The sequence below is a fragment of the Rutidosis leptorrhynchoides genome, chromosome 3, assembly GCF_046630445.1.
Source record: "Rutidosis leptorrhynchoides isolate AG116_Rl617_1_P2 chromosome 3, CSIRO_AGI_Rlap_v1, whole genome shotgun sequence".
NCBI lineage: Eukaryota > Viridiplantae > Streptophyta > Magnoliopsida > Asterales > Asteraceae > Rutidosis > Rutidosis leptorrhynchoides.
The window spans coordinates 421,084,402-421,107,045 of NC_092335.1; the positions used below are offsets into that span (position 1 = coordinate 421,084,402).

Below are 22,644 nucleotides of genomic sequence, written 5' to 3' on the forward strand. Positions count from 1 at the left end.
ACCATCCAAGCTTGATTCCTTCAAACTAGATGGAAGATTCCTGGACACTATGTCCAAAGTCCCCAACTAGAAGAGATACATCTGAAGGCTTCTTTCTACAAAAGAGAGGATACCAGATTCTAACGAAATTCCCCTGAGTGAAGAATGCTCAGCATTACTTAGAAACTCTCTACCACCAAAGTTAGGAGATACGGGCCGATTCATTTTCCCGTGTTCGATCTACCAATCTGGAACCATTCATGCGCTATCAGATTTAGGAGCAAGTATCAACCTAATCCCCTACTCTCTCTACAAGAGATTAGAGTTAGGAGACTTGTCACCAACTAAAATGACAATCCAACTTTACGACATTGGATATCCTAAGGGCATAGTTGAGAACGTCTTGGTGAAAGTCGACAAATTCTTGTATCCTACGGATTTCATAGTAATGGATATTAAGGAAGATCTACACACACCAGTAGTGTTAGGAAGACCTTTCATAAATACGGCTAGGACTGTCATTGATGTGTACAATCAAACCTTGATCTTGCAATCACAAGGGGAGAGCGTTACCTTCAAAATTGACCGACCAACCGATCTTTCTGGACAGGCAGAGATGTTTGCTATTTTCACCAGACGGATCACTTCCGATGACAAGTCTTCACCACCAGCCGATGATATCGAGATGGGTGTCGAGTCACAGTCTGTAGACGACCCAGAAAAAGAAGAAGAGGATCCCAACGAAGAAATAGAGGAAGAGGAGGAATCTGAAGAGGAAGAGGAAATGGAAGACGTAAAAGAAACTGCGATAATACCCTCTCTAAGCATTAAGCGTCATGAAGAATTAATGAGGCTTGAGACGGAAGATCACAAATTAATCATTCGTTTCAAGAAGAAGGCTGACAAGGTTGAGGTTAAAGATATAGAAATCGACCCTCCAAGTGTCAAAGTGGATAATCAGAATACTGAAAAAACCAATTCATCAGACGAATCCTCAGAAGGACACTATACCGATGATGATGAGGAAGAGCAACATGAAGACATTCTGGATAACTCACACTCTCCAACCGAACCAGATGTAGGGGAGCCGGACTCTTCTCCAGATCGAATTCCGGTCATATCTACACACGCAGACATGATAACCTTTATCAATGATACCGATGAATTTGAAGATATTCTCGAAGCTATCCGTAAATCAACAATTGATTTCACGTTATGCTTAATGGAGCGAATTATGACTATCCGAGAAGAATACAACCTCTATCTCCAAAGAGAAAACAATGATGTTGAAATCCTAGAAGAAAGCATTCAAGACTTTATCAACACTCTTCACGATCATATCTACCGAGAAGAAAGGCAACGAGATCACAATTCAGTGGTTCTCACTATTCTTGAGACAAGATTCTGTCGAGATCAGAAGATCATTTACTCTAAGGTTTACAATGCCTTAGCCGGATCTGCACTTCTATTCTCAGCAAACCAACGAGCACTACTAAGATTACAACCATCAGCGAGGAATGTTTGCTTTCTAACTACGATTGAGCCAACGACCTTAAACAAAAGCGCTTCTCGGGAGGCAACCCGTGAAATAAAGTAGAGTAGAAGAATAAAGGATGATAAATGAGCCGATCAATAAAGGACGCAAGGATTGAAAGCCAGCCAGTGTCAAGCAACATCTGCTAGTGGTACTTCTTTCTTCCTGCTACTAGCTCAAACTTTAAATTATGCCACATCCTAGCTTATCACTAAGTGTGGGATCCCAACCCAATTAAACACTAGACAAATACTCCCAAATCTTCAACTAAAACTCCTAAGTGTGGGATACACTAGTAACATTGAGGACAATGTTCGTCTAAGTGTGGGATGTTGGTATAATCTTTTTATGCTGTATTAAAATAACCCATTACGAAGATTCCAAGTTCTTAAGCCAAATTTCGAAATTTTTAACAAGAGAAAGCCTCTTCGAAAAAGTATTTTTTAAAACCTAAAATGTTTGTAAATAAAAGTAAGGCTTAAGTAGGGTCGAAATCTTGTTAAGTTGAACCAAATCTCTAATAGAGCATTGCATGACTAAGGCATTATCGACCTAAATTGATTATGGTGATGCACCCAAATAAGACCAGCATTCATCTTTAATGCTTCACTATTTTTCATTGAGAGTGCCGATGTCTGTGCTCAGAATCAGAACTTGCTTTAGATCTACATTTTGCAAAGCCGCAAAACGTGATTCGGTTAATCAAAAGAGCTAGCCATTTGTCAAAAATAAGCCTTTCGCACCTCCACTACTTCTACTCCACCACCACCTTCACATCATCTTTACTATCACTCGAAAAATCCAGAAAATGAGATTCCTTCCAAAAACCCAATGGTATAAACCTCTCAAGTATCATGGCAAAGGTCTTAAAAAAGTTTACCGGCAAAAAGTTTCTCGAGATGAAATCTCCAAAAAAAAAAAGTTCTGAAAAGAGAAACGCCGAAGAAGAACTTGACCAAAAATGATTATCAAAAGAAAAAAAGTTCAAAAGTGCTTCTCAAACATTTCAGCACTCCTATCTATCCGAATAAAAGTCTGCATAAAGACTATATTACCCCTTCTCTCACCCCTCAAAAACAACTTCATTACCACTCCAAAATCCCTTTCCATCATTGACAAATGACCTAGAAGCTGAGATTACTACCGTTCTCACATCAGTAGCAAGGATTTGAGTCTTTATCTAGCCTATGACGATGGGTGCAGCATGACTAATTTTGCCTGCTAGCCGTTTGCAGGCAAAATCCAAGCTTATTTAAAGGGTCTTTGTCATTCATTCCAACACACACTTCAATTCACTTATTTCTCTCTCTTGTACAATATTAGTCATACTCTCAAGCCCTTCGACTCCGTGCGGGAAACCTAGTACCCGGAGAAGAATGCCGAAGATTGTATTAGGAGCGGTCTGGAGTCTTGAAGTTGTCACTTTTGTATTCGGAACTCGTTTAATCTACTGGTACTTCTATCCCTTATCTTTATATAATGTCTTCTATCATTATGTTATGTGATATTGTTGCCATGATTAGCGAGTAGTTATCTTTAGTGTATGCTATGATGTAAGCAGTTATAATGCCGAAATAATGTTATGGTTTGTGTATGCTGTTGAAATGCTTTCTGATTATGCTTTACACTCAATCGCTTTTCCAACTAATAAAACGTAGTTATTGGCTCTGTTATTGGGAAGTCGCGAACCCCGATTCAGAGTACACTATCTGTGTCACCCCTTGGTAAGAGAAGTCTATCGGATACAACGTGAGATCGACTGAGGCACACCAGTTGTAGTAAGTCTATCAAGCTTTGGATTCCGACTGAGGACTCTTTCGTAGTGAAACATCTGACTAGACCCTTAGTACATTGTCGGTCCCAGACCATGCTAGTGTAGTTACTAAGCATATAAACTTCATACGTGCATGCTGAAGCACATCGGTTGTTGTAAGCTGTACCTCTGCTAAGTAAGGCCATGGATCCCGGTTAGTGTTGACTAGTACACTGCACCATAACGCGATCTCAAGCATTGCACCCCGCTTGAGGGATTCTTAGTTAATTAAGAAACTGTTTGTTTAGACACATAAAGGATTGGACCGTTAGGATAACCGAACGTGTACATGGAAGTCAGCTTGACTTGGCCATGGTGTTCTTTATGTTTGAACTCTTTTTAAGGGCCTAACTATCTTTTAAAACCAATCATTAACGAAAGCATTGAAACACATCACGTCTCTCGGATATGGTAAACCATGTATTCTATTGTACTTAAGAAAGTTTAGACCATTGTGGAATGTTAATACATCACCCAACCGAGTCGCTCAATTGGATGAGCCATCTGAACGTTTATGCCTGTAGTCAGACTGCACGGGCGTCGGGGGTAAGGGACGTTGCTGTCTATTCAGAATCTTCAAGCCTAACGCAGTACCCAGTGACATGTCTTATGACAGGGGTGTTTAGGACCAGTGTAATGAATACAAGGCCTCTGCCTATTCATGAGCCAGCATTCCATAATCTCGGCAGAATAACTGATGAAGTCATAATATGCACTCACTTTAACCATATCTGAATTACGAATTTTATTGCACTTACTTTATCTATCTTATAAATTGGAAAATCCCAAAATTAAGTAACCACTACTCCTTCCTAACTATCTTAGGCTTAAATATAGGTTTGATTCTACTGATATCTCAAAAATACGACTCTAGGTCATACTTCCCTTACTCATACTAAGGAGTAGTACGATTTAGGCCCCGCTAAATATAAATTTAAAACAGTACCCTTCCCCCTTGGTGGCTGATTCTGGCGTGCTGCGGCCCGACGACACCACGCGAATAAAACCGTCTGTTTCGACCATATCAGCAGGTTGTTGCTAAGAAACTTCAAGTGGGTTACGCTTTGTATTTCTTCTGCAGGTACTTTTAGTACCCTTTCTATCCATTTTCTTAACTTATCAATGTTAACATCTGCTATGCATATGTGCATCGTGTTTCCATTACCTTTGTTAAATGATGTTTAAAGTAGTAGTACAAATGATAGATAATGACTGAGGTGCAAGAGTGTGTTTGCACACTATAAGCTTACTTGATGTCAATTAGATAATTTTATCATGTGCCATGTTTTATTTTTTAGGTTAATTATCAGTGACGAATTTTGTATTGAAGTGATAGATCTAACAGCTCAGCCTCTGAAGCTTTGTAAATTTACTCAATTCAAAGCAACGTAAGTTACTTTTACTTTCTATATTTTATTTTTCATCTTTACAAAAACAAGTATCTTTGTACTTCAAAATGTTCAAAATTAAATACATGTTTCCAACTTAATGTTGTAAATATCATCAGTTTCCAATACTGGAATTACAGATCAATCGGCAAAGAGACCAGCTAGCAAATATACTGAAACAAAGGCGATTCTACCCATGATACCAAAGAAATCAAAATCAGAAGCACGCTCATCATCCGCACCGTTTCAGGTTGAACTGTACTAGCCATTATATCATCATCATCATCATCATCATCATCATCTTAACTATTATTTTTTAATCCTATATACGGATGCTTTTAAATTTAACAAATTTTATCCACTTCAATTGAATTTGTTCATGTTTTTTTATTTAATCAGCTCAGAAAGGATAGATTATGGGATAGACGATATTACGCGGCGTTTAGAACCAGTCTTGAACTGAATGATTTAGAAAGAACGAAAAAAGAACTCGCATACGACAATCGCGTTATGTTAATCTGATTCATCCCAAAGTTCTTTTAACTTTTCGCTCATTCAACTTAGTAATAATTTAGCAGAACTGGGGATTAACTATGACATGTAAGCTGGCATAGATTGGTTAAAAACCTTAATTTTTTTCTTAAGCTCTAGCAGGTGCTGCGAAGGAGACTCCAATATTCACGACGTTAATGAATTTTCTTCACCTGAAAAGAGCTGGTAAGGGTTCACCCCAGGTAGGAATTTTACTTATAAGCACACCATTTATTTTGTGTATGGTATAAGAACTTACAACTATGAACCACTGAATGCATAGAGATGTTTTTCGTTTTCCAGTTATGAAATGATATTACTGCACAATTTATAAAAAGCATGCAAAATATTTTAAACAATCAAAAGAGTATGAATGATCGTTATTATCAAAAACTAGACCAGTTGCAGGTTCTTGCTCCACTAAAAAGAATTACTTAACAGGAGGAATGGTACATCAGTTAATTAAGATTGTGTGATACTTAACAAGACTACTCAAGAAATCCATGATCTAATGTCTTCGCCCAATGAAAAATTAGTAAAGATTGTGTGATACTTAACAAGACGACTGAAGGTGAGTTTTACCATCATATCATTATGATAATTAATAATCTATGTTGGAAAATGAATTTTATAAGATCATTGAAATCCATGAATTCCCCCAAAAGCAACCGTATTTGATGTGGTATCACCACTAGATGTGGAAAATAAGTGGGTTAACTTATGGGTCAAAATGATTTTATCATGTATATGTCAGTATGCAAAGTAGACCATACATAAGTTCTGCTTAATATTCAAAATAATTCATGGATTAAATATATGCAGGGTTGTTATTGAAATGCGTTAAAAACTGAAGCTGAAGAGCCCCGCAGCGAAGCGCGACTTTGTTAACTTAGCTATTGTAATATTTCCTTAAAATCGATGTTGACAGTTTGTTATTCTAAATTTTCTCAAAGGCAACGACGAATATGTTGAGGGTTTTTGTTTAATTCTCACTTCTTATTTCATATTACAGGTCCCTGATTTGTGTTCATAGTTGTAAATGAAGGTATGTTGTTCGTTCTTTATAATGCACTCAATATAATGGAAAATAACGTTTGTTTGCGGGTTAGTTAGGGAAGCAAATGAAATGTGTATTTAAAGTGTGGGTTTAAAGTCTAGCATGTGCATGTATCATCAATGCAAGTGTGTTAGATTTAAATTTTAGATCTTTTAGGTTGTTACATTTTCAGGTTATAAGTTATTGACAAAATTGATAAATCGTATAGTCCAACAACATGTACAACATATAAGTCAAAGAGTCCATCTTTTTCTAAAACCAATTGGTGATAGAGAGACTTCCCCTTAGACTTATATGCATACATTCGTTTTTGTCCATGACCGATGTGGGATAACTTCCCAACACGCCCCCTCACATCGAGGCGTGGAACGGTTGTAACGACGGCGGCACACACATGGGGGCCTGACTCGGACGCGCTGTAAAGATGGCGGCACACACATAAGGGTCTGACTCAATCTCTTTGTAAAACCACTCACATAAGCTCTGATACCATGACAGAATTGATAAATCGTATAGTCCAACAACATGTATAACATATAAGTCCAAGAGTCCATCTTTTTCTAAAACCAATTGGTGATAGAGAGACTTCCCCCTAGACTTATATGCATACATTTGTTTTTGTCCATGACCAATGTGGGATAACTTCCCAACAGTTATGAACAATGTAAACTATAATCAATGTTTGTATCATACTATAATTGTGTTTGAGGCTAATTAGCTTATAGCTGTGAGCAATAATATTTGAAGCAGGCTAGCTATAATTTTGTCTCAAACTTTCGACATGTTTATATTTCTAATATCTTTATAACTTAAGTTGAGTTGTCACTTTTTTCTTCATATTGCAGGTTTTTGGCTGTCCTTTGAGTTTCCTGTTTGCCTTCATAGCTATAATTAAAGATTAGCTATGTTATATTTTAATCTTAGATTTTCTTTATTGTTTGTTCATTTTTGGATAGTTATAGTCTGCTTGCTATCTATTTACATTTAAATCAAAGATGACTATAAATATAAGCTAAAGCTTTGTGTAGATATACCTTATCATTACATTTTTATAGTTTCAAATAATGCACTTAGTCTACGTTGTAATTGCACTCTTTTGTAACTAAAGTACCTCTAATGTAAATTGCTATCTTATTGTACACACGGTCATATCACGCTACTTATTACTAGCACATATAATAACACTTGCAAGGTCGACCACTCTTCGACCGCAGCGAAGCGCGGTTGACCAATAAGCTTGTTTACATACAAATACTGACACCATGATGCATTATGGTATTTTCTTTAACTTTTCATAAGGAAAAAAATATACCTAATGGACAACGTGTTGCGGTGAAACATTTTAACGTCTTTTATGACAATAATGTTGAGCGAGAACTGAGGAAAACAATTGCAAACAAAACGAAAAAAGGGGTAGGACGCCTCAAACCTGATAATTTTTCTAATAAACTCATGAACTTACCACTTCCTTTAGACATCCACTTGACATAATTAGTTAGGTTTGTTTATTTTATATATACATATATATATACATATATATATATATACACATATATATACATATATACACATATATATACATATATATATACATATATATATATATATATATATATATATATACTAGATTTTTTTGAGCCCGTGCGTTTTACATGTGTGTAAAAATTCCTGAAAAAATATAATTTGCGGTTTATATTGGTATGTAAATAGCGATACTAAAAAAATAGGAAAAGTATAAGAATTATTTAAGAGTCCGTGGGGTTGACAAATTTTATAAATTGTGATCGTGCAAAATTAATTGATTTTTTCAAATAATGATTCTTTTGAGTAGCCCGTGGTGTTAACAAATTTTAAAAGTTCTTTTGAGTTTAAGAGTCTGTGGTTTTCACAAATTTAAAAGTGATTTTGGGTGATGTTAGTAACTTAATGTCTACAATTTTTTTCTCACCATTAATATCTTTTTAATTATATATAAATTATATACTACGTAATATTTAGAAAAATATGAGTACACTCAAAATTTGTCATGGAACGTAACGTTAGTAAAGTCTAAGTTATATTATAGAATTATTATTTACAATTATTTTTTGAATAAAAGTACAACTCGCGAGTTTAAATTTAGAAAAGTTTTTAGTTATTTCAACAAAATAATGGTACTCGGGTAATAGTTATATTTGCGTGTTCATAAATATTTTAAAGACTTAAACTGTAAATTCAATTCACTTCCAAATTTATTGCTAAAAATAAATGCTCCGTTGGTAGTGCATCGAAGCTCCGTGTCGAATACAATTTATTGGGTTTAGTTCGTAAAATTATTCCGAGTTGAACGGTGATGGCGGTGGGACCTAACTCGCTGCGAACAGAAAGATAAATTTATTAAAAAAAATTAGTGGGTTTTGTTTTGTAGGTTTATATTAAATAGTGAATTTACCTTTTTTACTCCTAAAGTTATCTTTTATATTCCTAATAAATTGAAATTAGTAGTGTGAGGGGAGTAAATTGTAAATTTAGAGGAAAAGACAAAAAAATATTGACAATATATATATATATATATATATATATATATATATATATATATATATATATATATATATATATATATATATATATATATATATATATATATATATATATTGTTGTAAATTTAGTAGTAAAATATGGATGGTAATTAGTCAAATATGGATAGTAAAATTTGTACTATATATATGTGGATAATGAACACACATATACACACCATTTTCTTACATATAAGAAATATACTCTCTCTCTCTCTTCCATTACTACTCTCTCATATTTAAGGATTGTATAGGCTTAGGTCAAAATTAGTTATAAGCCTACTGAATTATAACACGTTATCAGCACGAAGAGCTTAGTGTAATCAAAGGATATCTCAAACGATCACGAGTCACTAATCAAGGTATGAAATTATTAAGGTTTTTCAGACTCGGACATATCAAATTTTGGACTACTAACATTTTGAACTACTAATTTTTATTAAGTTCTTAGTGCATTTGTATTGTTCTTATTATATGGTTGGCTCTGCCACCTAAATTATATATGGTCGACACTGTCGCCTAACTATCATTTATGTTTACTAACTTTTATTAACTTCACTAACATTTATATTTATGTTATTTAAGTTATATATGGCCGGTTATACCGCCTGAATTATATTTTCTGTAATCTAACTCTTATTAACTTCACTAACATTTATATTTATGTTATTTAAGTTATATATGGCCGGTTATACCGCCTGAATTATATTTTCTGTAATCTAACTCTTATTAACTTCACTAACATTTATATTTATGTTAATAAGACCTCATGATTGTACGCAACATGTCATTTGACAACACGGTACTTTATGTACGCAACACGTCATTTGACAACACGGTACCATGGGTCGAGATTAATTCCGATCAATACGAATACGACGGGGTCTTTATATGTTATCTAACATTTATGATTACTTATGCAATTAATCATTATTTATTTCATGCATACTAATGTTTATTCTTAAATTTATAATTTTAAAAGTTAAAATAAAAAAATAGTTTATATTTTTATTAAAAGTAAATCTTAAAAGTTAAAATAAGAAAAAGTAGTTTGTACTTTTATTAAAAGTAAATCTTAAAAGTTAAAATACAAAAAGTAGTTTGTATTTTTATTAAAAGTAAATCTTAAAAGTTAAAATAAGAAAAAGTAGTTTGTACTTTTATTAAAAGTAAATTTTAAAAGTTAAAATACAAAAAGTAGTTTGTATTTTTATTAAAAGTAAATCTTAAAAGTTAAAATAAGAAAAAGTTAAAGTAAGAAAAAAAAAGGGATGGTAAAATGGGATAGTTTTTTTTGTCAAAAATGAAGTATTGAAAATGAAGTGGTCTCCTTCTATAACTAAAAAAATATATATATACTTTTATCAAATGAATTTTTTTGTGGCCGACAATTTCAAACACGAGTCCGTGTTTAGTTTATCAAGAATATCTCTTGCTTTAGTGAAAGGTCACGATCACGATATCAGGTGTTGTGAAAGAATTAAAAAATTGGTCAAGTGGCCTTTTAAAAACTAGAAAAAAAAATTTAAACAAAAAGTTTTTTTTATATATTTATAATTTACGGGTAACGTAAAAAAAAGGAATTTTTTTTTTAAAAAAAAAAACAAAGAAAGTGTTTAAATGAGTTTTACAGAAAGGGGGAAAGCAAAGTAAAAAAAAACTTTTTTCCAAACAAAGGTAAATGAAAGTAGGACTTAATACAAGAAAAAGTAAACATCTCCTAGACGTGATAAAATCTATCAATGATAAGTATTAGACTTGATGAGCTAAATGTGACAAAAATGTTTCAACATGTCTTATGTTAATTTTCTAAAATAAGTTATTATTATTCCGAGTTTAACACATATACATATGTTAATTAAAAACAACTTTTTTTGTTCTTATGTAGTGTTGGGTTGCAATTTTGGTTGTATGCCATAATTCCATCCAGTAGAGTGACAATAGAAAACTTTTGATGATAATCAATAAAAAACTTTTTTCCAAACTTGTCAAATGTTTTGTTAAAAACGTGACCGTTGAAAAAAGGAGGTTGAATAATAAAACTTAAAAAACAAATTATTTTTTTTAAGAGTGTGCATCAAAATGGCCCGTTTAATAATGGGGAGTAAAAATATAGTCAAATTGTTTCAACGAACAAGGGTTCAATTGGATGTCTCTTAAAAAAAAAAATCCGCGGGTACGGGTGATGGATCCAATGGATCCGCATCCACGACCCGCGGGTGCTATCCCTAATTGTGACAAGTACAAATCAACTAAAAGTCTAAAAAATAAATGCTCTTATAGGGACCAAATGTTCACAATAATTGCCTAAGCTAGATATGAAACAAATAGTTCATAAAAAAAAAAAGGTCGTTGTGCGTTTTCGGGATGATAGCCGAAATACACTTACAAAAGTAGGTCAGCCGTCAATTCTTTATGGCCATATCAACGTAGATCAATAAAATCATTTATGGTTTTGATAAAAGATTAATTAAAAAATTAATTTTTTTTTGGTCTTGGATTCTCGGTAACAAAAGCAAAGGTTGTTTTTGGTTGCCACAACAAACAAGACAGAGGTTGTTGACTTTTGTTGTTAAACATGGCACAAGTGAACAATAACAATAGATTATTGTTTTTGAAAAGAATAATGATGCGTTAATTTTATTGTATAAAATAAAATTAAAGAAAATGGTTTTCATTGATGACTATGAACAAACGCAAACAAAGTGTTTTTGGTATTTGGTGATTAAAAAAAAAGTGCATCTAAAGCTTCTACTGAAAATAATATGCATCTAAAGCTTCTACTGAAAATTAATGTGCAAGGTACAACGTATAACTATATGGTCAAATTCATTTGAGCCTTCGGAGTCACAAGTATATGATGTATATATATATTACTCAATTAACAAAATAGTAAATCTAAATTAATTCATATGAATAGTAAAACGAAATTAATTAATTTACTATTCACATAAAAAAGCGCATATGATAAAAAGCGCATCGCATATGATAAGCGCATATGATAAAAAGCGAATATGATGAAAAGCACAACGCATATGATGAAAATCGCATATGATTAAAAGCGCATATGGTGAAAAACACAGCGCATATGATTAAAAGCGTATATGGTGAAAAGGATATATGATAAAAAAAAAAACACATATGGTGATTTATAAAAAAAAAAAAAAAACACATATGGTGATTAATGGAAAACACATATGGTGATTAATGAAAAGTATATTGTGAAAAAGAATCACAAATGTTTCTTGAAAGAATTCAAGGTAAGATATATGAACCAATTCATCCATCATGTGAACCATTTTGATATTTCATGGTTCTAATAGACGCATCTAGCGGATGGTCTCATATTTGTATGTTATCAAGCCGTAATATGGCATTTGCAAAGTTTCTTGCACAAATTATTAAATTGAGAACACATTATTCTGATTACACCATTAAAAGGATGAGACTTGATAATGCTGGTGAGTTAACATCTCAAGCATTTAATGATCATTATATATCTACAGGGATTGTTGTTGAACATCCAGTTGCTCATGTGCATACACAAAATTGGTTTAGCTGAATCAATAGATAAACGCTTACAGCTAATAACTAGACAATTGATAATGAGTACAAATCTCTCAATATTTATATGTGGACATGTAAATTTACATGCTGCGACATTAATTCGCATTATACCATGTGGAAGTCGTAAATATTTTCACTTAATACTTGATTTTGGCCAAGAGCCAAATATTTTCTACCTTAAAACATTGGTTGTGCAGTGTATGTTCCAATTGTATCACCACAACACAATAAAATGGTTCTTCAAAGAAAGATGATAATATATTTTGGATATAAAACATCTTCAATCATAAGATATATTGAACCCATGATGGGTGATGTTTTTACAGCACGTTTTGCTGATTGTCATTTTAATAAAACATTGTTCCCTAGATTAGGGGGAGAAATAAAAATAAAAATAAAATGATGCTTCATGATGCGAACATCAATTAAGGTATATTGAACTCGCACAAAAGAATGTGAAACGAAAGTTCAAAAATAATGCATATGCAAGAACTTGCAAATTAATTACTTTATGCATTTACAGATATAAAAAAGTGACTAAATCATATATACCAGCGATAAATGCTCCAGCTCGAACTGAAATTCCAAAAGCTGGCAATAATGTCACTGTTGAGTCTTTGCCACGCATCAAACGTGGAAGATCAATTGTTTCCGAAGATAAAAATCCTCGAAAAAGAAAATCAACTGATAATGAGGTAAGAGAAAGTGTTCAAGAAGAACCACAAATCAATATTCCTTCTGCAGAGGATATTGATAAATGTAAATACTAAAATTGCGATAAATTATGCAATATTATGGAACCGAAATGAAACTAAAATCTCTATGAGATATTTTCATATAATGTTACAATGACATCATGAATAAAGATGATGATCTGGAACTAAAATCTGTCATTGAATATACAAAAATGGACATGATTGAGCTCAATGGAAAGGAGCAATAAGAGCTGAATTAGAATCGCTCGATAAAAGAAAAGTTTTCGGATCAATCGTTATCACTTTTAAAGATGTGAAACGTATGGGATACAAATGAATTTTTATCCGAAAAGAAATGTGCAAATGAAGTTACAAGGCAAAACTAGACTTGTAACTCAATATTTCCCACAAAGACCAGAAATGAATTAGGAGGAAAAATTATCCTCCTGTAATGGATACAATTACTTATTAGATACTTAATCAACCTGGTAGTTATTTAAATGCATCTCATGAATGTTGTTACTACTTATCTGTATGGATCACTTAATAGTGATATATATGAATATACCTAAAGGGTTAAGGTATCATAAGCATCTAATGTAAAACCCAAGGGAATATATTCCATTAAATCACAAAGATTTCTAAGTGGGTTTATACAAACGGGACGTATGTGGTATAACCGATTAAATGACTACTTGATAAAAAAAAAAGGGTATAAATATAAACTTATTTTGCACGTATGTTTTATAAAAACAATGTTCGGATATGAGATCGTAGTTGTTTATGTCAATGTTCTTAACATAATATGAACAAATAAAGAGATCTATGAAATCATTCAACTTCTAAAGAATTATTTTGAAATGAAAGATCTTGAAAAAACCAAGTATTACCTTGGATTGCAAATTGAGCATATGCCTAATGGTTTACTTGTACATCAAACAACTTATACCGAAAAGATTTTAAAACATTTTTTTTAAAGACAAACTCATTGTTGTTAGATCACTCAATATTGACACTGATCTATTTCATCCCTGCGAAGATCATGAAAATTTTAACAGATCGGAAGTTCTATATTTTAGTGCAATTGAGGTTCTTATGTATCTTATAGATTATACAAGATCTGGCATTTCTTTTGCAGTTAATTTGTTGACAAGGTTCAGCTCAGCCCCTACCAAAAGACATTGGAATGGGATCAAACAAATAGTTTGATACCTTCGGGGAACTACTGATTTATAATTATTTTATTCTAACAACTCGAAACAAGATTTGTTTAGTTATACAGATGCAGATTATTTATCCGATCTACATAAAGCTAAATCTCAAACTGGATATGTATTCCTAAATGGAGGCACCGCAATATCATGACGTTCTCAAAACAAACACTTGTTGCAACATCATCAAATCATGCCGAAGTGATTGCATTACATGAAGCTACTCGGGAATGATTTTAGTTAAGATCAATGATACAAATCATTATTGATTCTTGTGGACTAGAACGCTATAAAAGCCTAACAACTATCTATGAAGATAATACAGCTTACATAGTACAAATGAAAGAAGAGTATCAAAAAATGACAGAATAAAACATAAATGCTGACGAGGCGCTAAAGTTATAAACAGTCTCAACGGTCATAAGTTTGATGGAAAAGAATGGTATATTAGTAAGGCTCAGAAAAAGACTGAAAGGGAATAGGAATTGAAACAACAGTTTGAACAAACCATGAAGGAGACTGTAGATAAATCACGTGGACCAAACTTGTACATAAAAGATTTAGATGATACAGTTTCAGATGAAAACCTCAGATTCTTCTCATATACTCAAGATCTCGTAAAAGACAACCAGATTAAAATGAGATACGTTCAATCAACAACTCTGTTGATCTTTATACCAAAGCACTGTCAATCGCTGTTTTTCAAAACATACATTCACAATATTGGCATGAGGCAAGTTCAAAAGATGTGACGACTCAGCGTTGTCTACTTGAGGGGGAGTCAACTCTATGCTGCACTCTTTTTCCCTTAGCTAAAGTTTTATCCCACTGGGTTTTCTTTAGCAAGGTTTTTAACGAGGCAGTATTAATTGCTCTTTAAAAAAAAAATTACCATCCAAGGGGGAGTGTTGTAAATTTAGTAGTAAAATATGGATGGTAATTAGTCAAATATGGATAGTAAAATTTGTACTATATATATGTGGATAATGAACACACATATACACACCATTTTCTTACATATAAGAAATATACTCTCTCTCTCTTCCATTACTACTCTCTCATATTTAAGGATTGTATAGGCTTAGGTCAAAATTAGTTATAAGCCTACTGAATTATAACATATATATATATATATATATATATATATATATATATATATATATATATATATATATATATATATATATATATACACACACACACACACACACACATATATATATATATATATATATATATATATATATATATATATATATATATATATATATATATATATATACACACACACACACATATATATATATACTAGTTGAAGGACCCGTAAAATCACGGGTTAGTTTAAGAAAAATCGTGAATGATATATTATATTTGACAAATAGTATTCAACTTGACCATTAATGAATATATATAACTAACTAAAGCATAGTAACTAAATACATTAATTACATTTATAACTATAACTTTTAAATCTTGAACTCTAGTTCTACAAACATATTAATGTACTTTTTTGGGTAAAGGGTTACCCCGGCAAATGTTATTAATAATAACAAGATGATACAATGAGTTTGAGCAGCTGCTACAAGAGACTCTTGCAGCCAAGCAAAAACAACCAAAACAGACTACCAACTAGCAATCTAAAGGAACAAGACTGCTAACACCAACGACTGACATAAACTTTAACTAAGCTGCCAATCAATCTTCATCTGGTCCACCTTTTTCGAAACCTTAAAGTTAGTCGCCATAAGTTTCAGATGTACATTAGACCGAATGGATTCGAATAGTTGCTCTTCTGTCCGTTTCCCCTACCAAAAAGCCGCGAGTTCCGTTCATGCCAAATGTGATAGACAGCAGCTCCAAAGCAAATTTTTGCCACAACCCAAACAACTGAACTACCTCTAGCAGCCCCAATAATAGCATCTCGACACCTTTTCCAATTGTATCCACCCAAATCCACTCTAATCATCCCCATAACTCGATGCCATACATTTGCTGAGTAACTACATTTGAAAAAAAGGTGCTCATGAGAGTCCATTATAACATTACAAAGCAAACATGTCAAGATCGGGTTGGCTCGAAGCTCCTATAGCTTCAATCTGTCTTGGGTTTTGAGACGTTCACCCATCAATAACCACATAATGAATGCATGTTTCGGAATGCTTTAAGTGAACCACACCACTTCAAACCAATTAACCTTTTGGGCCCGCGGTCGAATAGATTCCCAAATATTTGAAACTGAACCAGCACGCTCCACATCATCAATATCTTTCCACACTACCTTGTCTTCCTGGTCTACCAATTGAGGAGTCAGAATGCTAGCTACATCAGGATATTTGGTACTCCAAGTATGCGGCCATGAGAAACCAGTAGACAAGACATTATCACTAACTTTTTCTAGCCTGGTATAGCCTGCATTATCAATATCTTGAAGAGAAATAACCTCATTTAAAGGGCCCAATGGGCACCAGTAATCAAACCAAGCTGATGCTTTTGTGCCAAACCTATGCGGTACATAAAAAACTGCCTCACTATAGGTCTAATTCGTAATAATTTTCGCCAACTCCAAGAAGATCCAGCCGCGATAGGAACCTCCCAAATATTTTGACCTCTTAACTTATACTCATGTATCCATCGAACCCATAGCGATTGTTTTAATGTCAATAACCTCTACAGATGATAGGCCATAAGAGCTACATTCCAATGCTTTAGGAGTTTAATACTTAACCCCCCCTCGTCTTTAGGCAAGCAAACGTCATCCCATTTAACTTTCGCTTTTCCCTTCTTTAACTCACCCTGAGACCATAAGAAACCTCGCATCAACTTCTCAATGTCCTTAATAATCTCATCCGGTAAAATAAACACCGAGCACCAATGTAGTTGCATAGCTGTAAGGACCGATATAATAAGTTGTACTTGCCCCGCAAAGGAAAGAAACTTGTTTTTCCAATCGTTAACCTTAATCCTTACTTTATCCACAAGAACTTTACAATATCGATACATAAGACGAGAGGATGCTAACAGAACACCCAAATAACAGACAGGTAAGCTGCCCTCCTCAAACAATAACGTAGCCAAGATTTGGTTCTTTATAGTTGCACTAACATGCGAAAAGAACGCTGTACTCTTTTGCAAGCTTGGAGATAACCCCGAACATTGCTTAAACTCTTCTATAGAATCACGATTAATTTTAACAGAAGTAACATCCGCATGAGAGAATAAGAATAAATCATCCGCAAAACATAGGTTAATGATCTTTAACTTGTCAAACTTTGGGTGAAACTGAAAACCACTTGACTGCGCAATATTCCTTTTCAACATCAGCGTGAGAACTTCCATAACTAAAGTGAATAAGTAAGGAGACATAGGATCACCTTGCCTCAGCCCTCGTTTACCTTTAAAGAACCCGTGCAACTCTCCATTAATGCAAATGGAATATGATGTTGTAGAAACACACACCATAATCCATTTGATCTTATTTCGCGGATAACCAAAACAAATAAGAGTAGCCTACAAAAAATTCCAATCAACCGTATCATACGCCTTTTGAATATCGACTTTAAAAGCACATCTTGGAGTCCCACGATTCAAGTGACAATTTCTCATGATTTCGTGGGTAAGAAGAATGTTATCTGCGATCCTTCTACCTGGGATAAATGCCGATTGGTTCATGCTAACCACCTCATCCAAGCTCGCCTTAATTCTTGAAGTGATTACTTTACTAATGCATTTATAGATCACATTGCAACAAGAGATTGGCCTATAATCTGTAACCTTACTTGGATTTTGTACCTTCGGAATCAATGCAATAATAGTATTATTGATTTCCTTTAATATTTGGCCATTATTAAAGAAGTCTTTTATAGCACCCACCACATCACTAACAACGATATCCCACGCTTCTTTAAAGAAAGTTGACGTGTAACCATCAGGCTTGGGAGATTTGTTTTCACCAATCCCAAACATTGCATCTTTAACCTCTGAATCGGTAATAGGAGGAATCATAGCCGAAGCTCACTGCTGACTAATCTTGTTAAGAAACAATGAACCAGGGTCATGGAATTCTTCACAGACAGTTGCAACTCCAAGAAAATGTTCATAGTGTTGGACAATCATGGGAGGAACCGAACTACCCTCTACCATTATACCATTCGAATCCAGCAAAGCTTCAATACGATTACGGTTTACTCTACCTTTAGCAACCCGATGAAAGTATGCTGAATTTCGATCACCCACACGAAGCCATTCAATTTTAGATTTTTGTTTAAGAAAACTTTCTTCATCAAGCAGAGCTTGATTATACACTTTTAATGCGTCACTAGCATTTTCTCTACATGACCGATCATCAGGGGCATTATCAAGAACTCTTTGAGCTTCCTCCAACACTCGAAGGCTTTGTTTCACCTTCTCATGCACATCACCATTACACCACATAAGTTTTCTCAAATCTTTTTTCATAATGCGCAGACGTTGCACCAAGCGATACATCGAGTACCCATGCACTTCCAAGTTCCATCCTCGTTGAACTGTTGCTTTGAACCCCTCCTTTTTAGCTATATAATTACTAAATTTGAATGACCTCACCTTTTTTTCCATATCTACCGGAACTCTGAGAACCGCAGGACAATGATCCGAAGTACGATAAGGTTGAAAAGTGACATACGCATTTGTATAACCATTGATAAACACATCGTTAGCCATAACCCTATCAATCTTCTTTATGATACCTGACGAGGAGTTTGGGCGTTGGTTCCAGGTATATTTAAACCCACAATGATTAACATCCACCATATTAATGTTCTCAATGCAATCTCGAAACTCTCTCATTGCCAACGTACAACTTGACGAGCTAGCTGTGGATTCCTCTATTTCAAGTGAAACGTTAAAGTCACCAAGGATTACCCATGGATGCATACCAATCGAGACATTATGGTAGTTTAAACTGTCCCATAGTTTTCGTCTTTTAATGTAGTAATTATCCGCATACACGAAATAAATAAAACATTGCCATTTATCATCTATAGTCTTAACTACACAATGAACAACTTGGTCAGTCATGGCCAAAATCATCAGCCTCACCTCATTAGGGTTCCATCCAATTATAATGCACGTACCACGTTCACACACATTGTTATTCGACAACCTACTCCAAGAAGGAAACACAAAATAACAGATTCCATTTAACCTTGCAATAGATACATGGGATTCCAAAATAGCACAAATTGAAAGCTTATTACTATTCACAACATCTCGAACCTCGTTTTGTTTAGGGACCCGGTTCAAACCCCTTATATTCCATGAGGCGATGTTAATCATTGTAACACTCGTATATCGGGAGTGCTTGGCCCCTCATACGGTTTCTTAGAGCCAATAAAAATAGAAGTCTCATCCTGATTATCAAGTACATCATCCTCTTCATCCCTTAAGTTCAAATCAATAGGCCTTTTATTTGGATCATTACTGTTTAATATATCAAAAGCATTTGAGGTATGGACCCCTGCATTACTCGGACCCGCTTGATTCTTCTCAGCAACATTAGTATGACCTTTCCCATTTTATTTTTCCTCAGACCTCACCTTTGGCCTGTACACCATCTTTGGTTTCGCATGTCCCATAACAAAACCTTGTTGTTTGATATTTTCAAGGTTTCCTTTGTTACTTTGTTTCTTGTTTACAACTTTCACGAATCCGTCATCGTCCACCTTATTATCTTTTGCGTGTGTAGCACCAACAAGTTTTGGGCACTGAGCATCCTTGTGGCCGAATACATTGAAGCAGGAACATCGTGGCGGTTTCCACTCATATTCTATACGAACTACATCCGAGGTGCTCTTTTTACCCTCCGTAATCGATTCTACCAATTCATTGGTCGCCTTTACCTCAATCATAGCCCTCGCATAATTAGGGCGACCCCATGATTCCAAGCACATGGTGCTTGTATAAGCATCCAACATCATCGGTTTCCTAATCTTAGAGGCTATAACACTTAGCCCAATCTTTGTATATCCTGCCAAATGAATATCGTGCATCTTGACCCACACCGGAACCTTTGTAAGATCTTCCTTCGTAAGCGAGATATCTGGTGACCACTTGTTTAGAATAATAGGAATCGTGCGTATTATCCAAGGGCCATTCTGCATCACATTCATCATACCCTCCTCCGTTGCAAACTTGAAAAAGAAAAATCCCTTCGCGTTCATCATCATCTTTTCAATTCCATACTTCTTCCATGCATTCATAGCATAGTATTGAACAACTGGAAACGCCATCCTTCGACCCAAGAAATACCCATACAACGTATTATTGTATATTTTATTAGCTTCCTCAACTGATTCTACCGGTATCATTACATCAACATCCTCCTCTAACGGTTTTTCCTGTTCTATAAGGTAAAAATTAACAACACGTTTTTGTGTAGACCCAACCACTGCTTTAACATGGGATACTGAAGGCTTACCAGTGCCATTCTCATTCTCACTCTTACCATCAGAATTTATATTAATGTTCTCCTTGGGCATAGAAGTATTAACACGAACGTGCTCTTCCGGATTTACCCGAATATCACCAGTTTTTTCATTAACCCGACGATCATCCGCATTCCGCAGAGCATCCCATGAATCAACACTATGGACACTGATGTTATCATCATTGTTAATGTTACTTTCTTCCACCACCACATGTGACTAATTAGGGTTACTTTCTATGTTTTCAGTTGTAGTTCTACTTTCATCCTGAGTCGAACCCGTTTCAGACTCATAATCAGATGGCATATCTCCATTATTCATCGTATCACTTTGATCCACACCCACTTTGCGATTACGTAAAACCCTAGTTGCAGTATTTGGAATTTTCTTCTTCGTTTTACCCGTCATGATTTGTAACAGCCAGGGTAATAATAGTTCAGTAAGCACACACAAGAAAAAAGAGCAAGATCTTACCGGAAATCAAAATCGCCGGAGAGGACCACGAAGTTTCCGGAACGGCTAGGGTTTTTTAGATTCTTTCATAAAAATATTAATGTACTTTGGATAGAATAAATGAACTACATTTATTCTTCCACCACCCTCTTCTAATTTTCATAACAATTACTATCTTTCTTTTCATAAAAGCCTATATTACAACCTTTTATTGAGACATGTATATTCTATGTGACGTAGTTAATCCCATAAAGAGAAGCTATATTTGAATAATAATTATAATAATAATAATATTTAGAATTATAATAATATGTAATTATAATAAAGTTTGCTAAAAAATTGGATATTTATATTATTAAAAATAATTATTAGTAATAAAAATGCTTCTTGAAATTTTTTTGAAAATTAAAAAAACAATTATTATATGAAGATTGTACAATATTTTCAAAATTTGTATATGTGTTCATGTGATGCTTTGTAAATAATTATTTTAATGACATCATTATAGATGTCTCAGAAATTTTCTTTTTTCTTTTTAAATTTTGTTAAGTTTAAAAAATGCTTATTAATGACATCATTATTTTAGAGATTTAATAGAATTATATATATATATATATATATATATATATATATATATATATATATATATATATATTCCTTTAAAAAAGATCCGTTTCGAATATAATTATTTGCACTTTATTTGTAAAATTAATTTGATTTTAACGGTGATGACGAGAAAACCTAACTCGCTGCAAAAAAAGAGATACATTACGTTAAAAAAGTTGAGTGCGTGTTTTTAGTTCTTATTATTATAAATTTGAAAGTTATATTTTAACCATTAGTTACTTTTCATACCCCTAAACAGTTATAACATTTACTCCATAACAGTTATAATTTTTACCCCTTAATTGTTACACATTTTACTCAAATTACTCGTGGCTAAAACGATAAACAATAAAGTATGTGATCAATTCCTAACACTTCAAATATGTGATCTGAAATAACGACAATAAACATGTATGATTTTGGCGTTATCAAAATCCCCACACTTAAACCTTGCTTGTCCTCAAGCAAGACTTACAAGAAATCAAAATTTACTATAGTGAACACACGCATTTAATTGAGAACACAAAAATGGGAATCACACTCACATGATATAGTACACAAGACACACAAGTTATTTTGGAACACAAGAACTCACGCTATATGGAACACACACTCGGATCATACTCACAATTTTTTATTTATTTCACAATGTAACACACGCACGCGTTTTGATTATACACACACCTTTGGAGTACACACGCGAATTGAAATCACACCAAAGTCGAAAGGTGGGTTTTAAAGTCCACATTTCTTAAAAATTTGGATCCTTAGGAAAATTAGGATCTTTGCGGAAA

At 33.8% G+C, this 22,644-nt stretch overlaps 1 protein-coding gene across 1 annotated transcript; it reads right to left on the bottom strand.

Annotated features, from left to right (window-relative positions):
• Positions 1-18,341: 18,341 nt before the first annotated feature.
• Positions 18,342-19,643, bottom strand: LOC139901433 (uncharacterized). The gene has a single exon (XM_071884149.1). The coding sequence runs from the start codon at positions 19,641-19,643 to the stop codon at positions 18,342-18,344; it is 1,302 nt and encodes a 433-aa protein (XP_071740250.1).
• Positions 19,644-22,644: the final 3,001 nt, after the last annotated feature.

What these genes read in the sequence shown, in the direction of transcription:
- LOC139901433 (XM_071884149.1), bottom strand. Translation starts at nt 19,643, where the DNA reads ATGATTAACATCGCCTCATGGAATATAAGGGGTTTGAACCGGGTCCCT.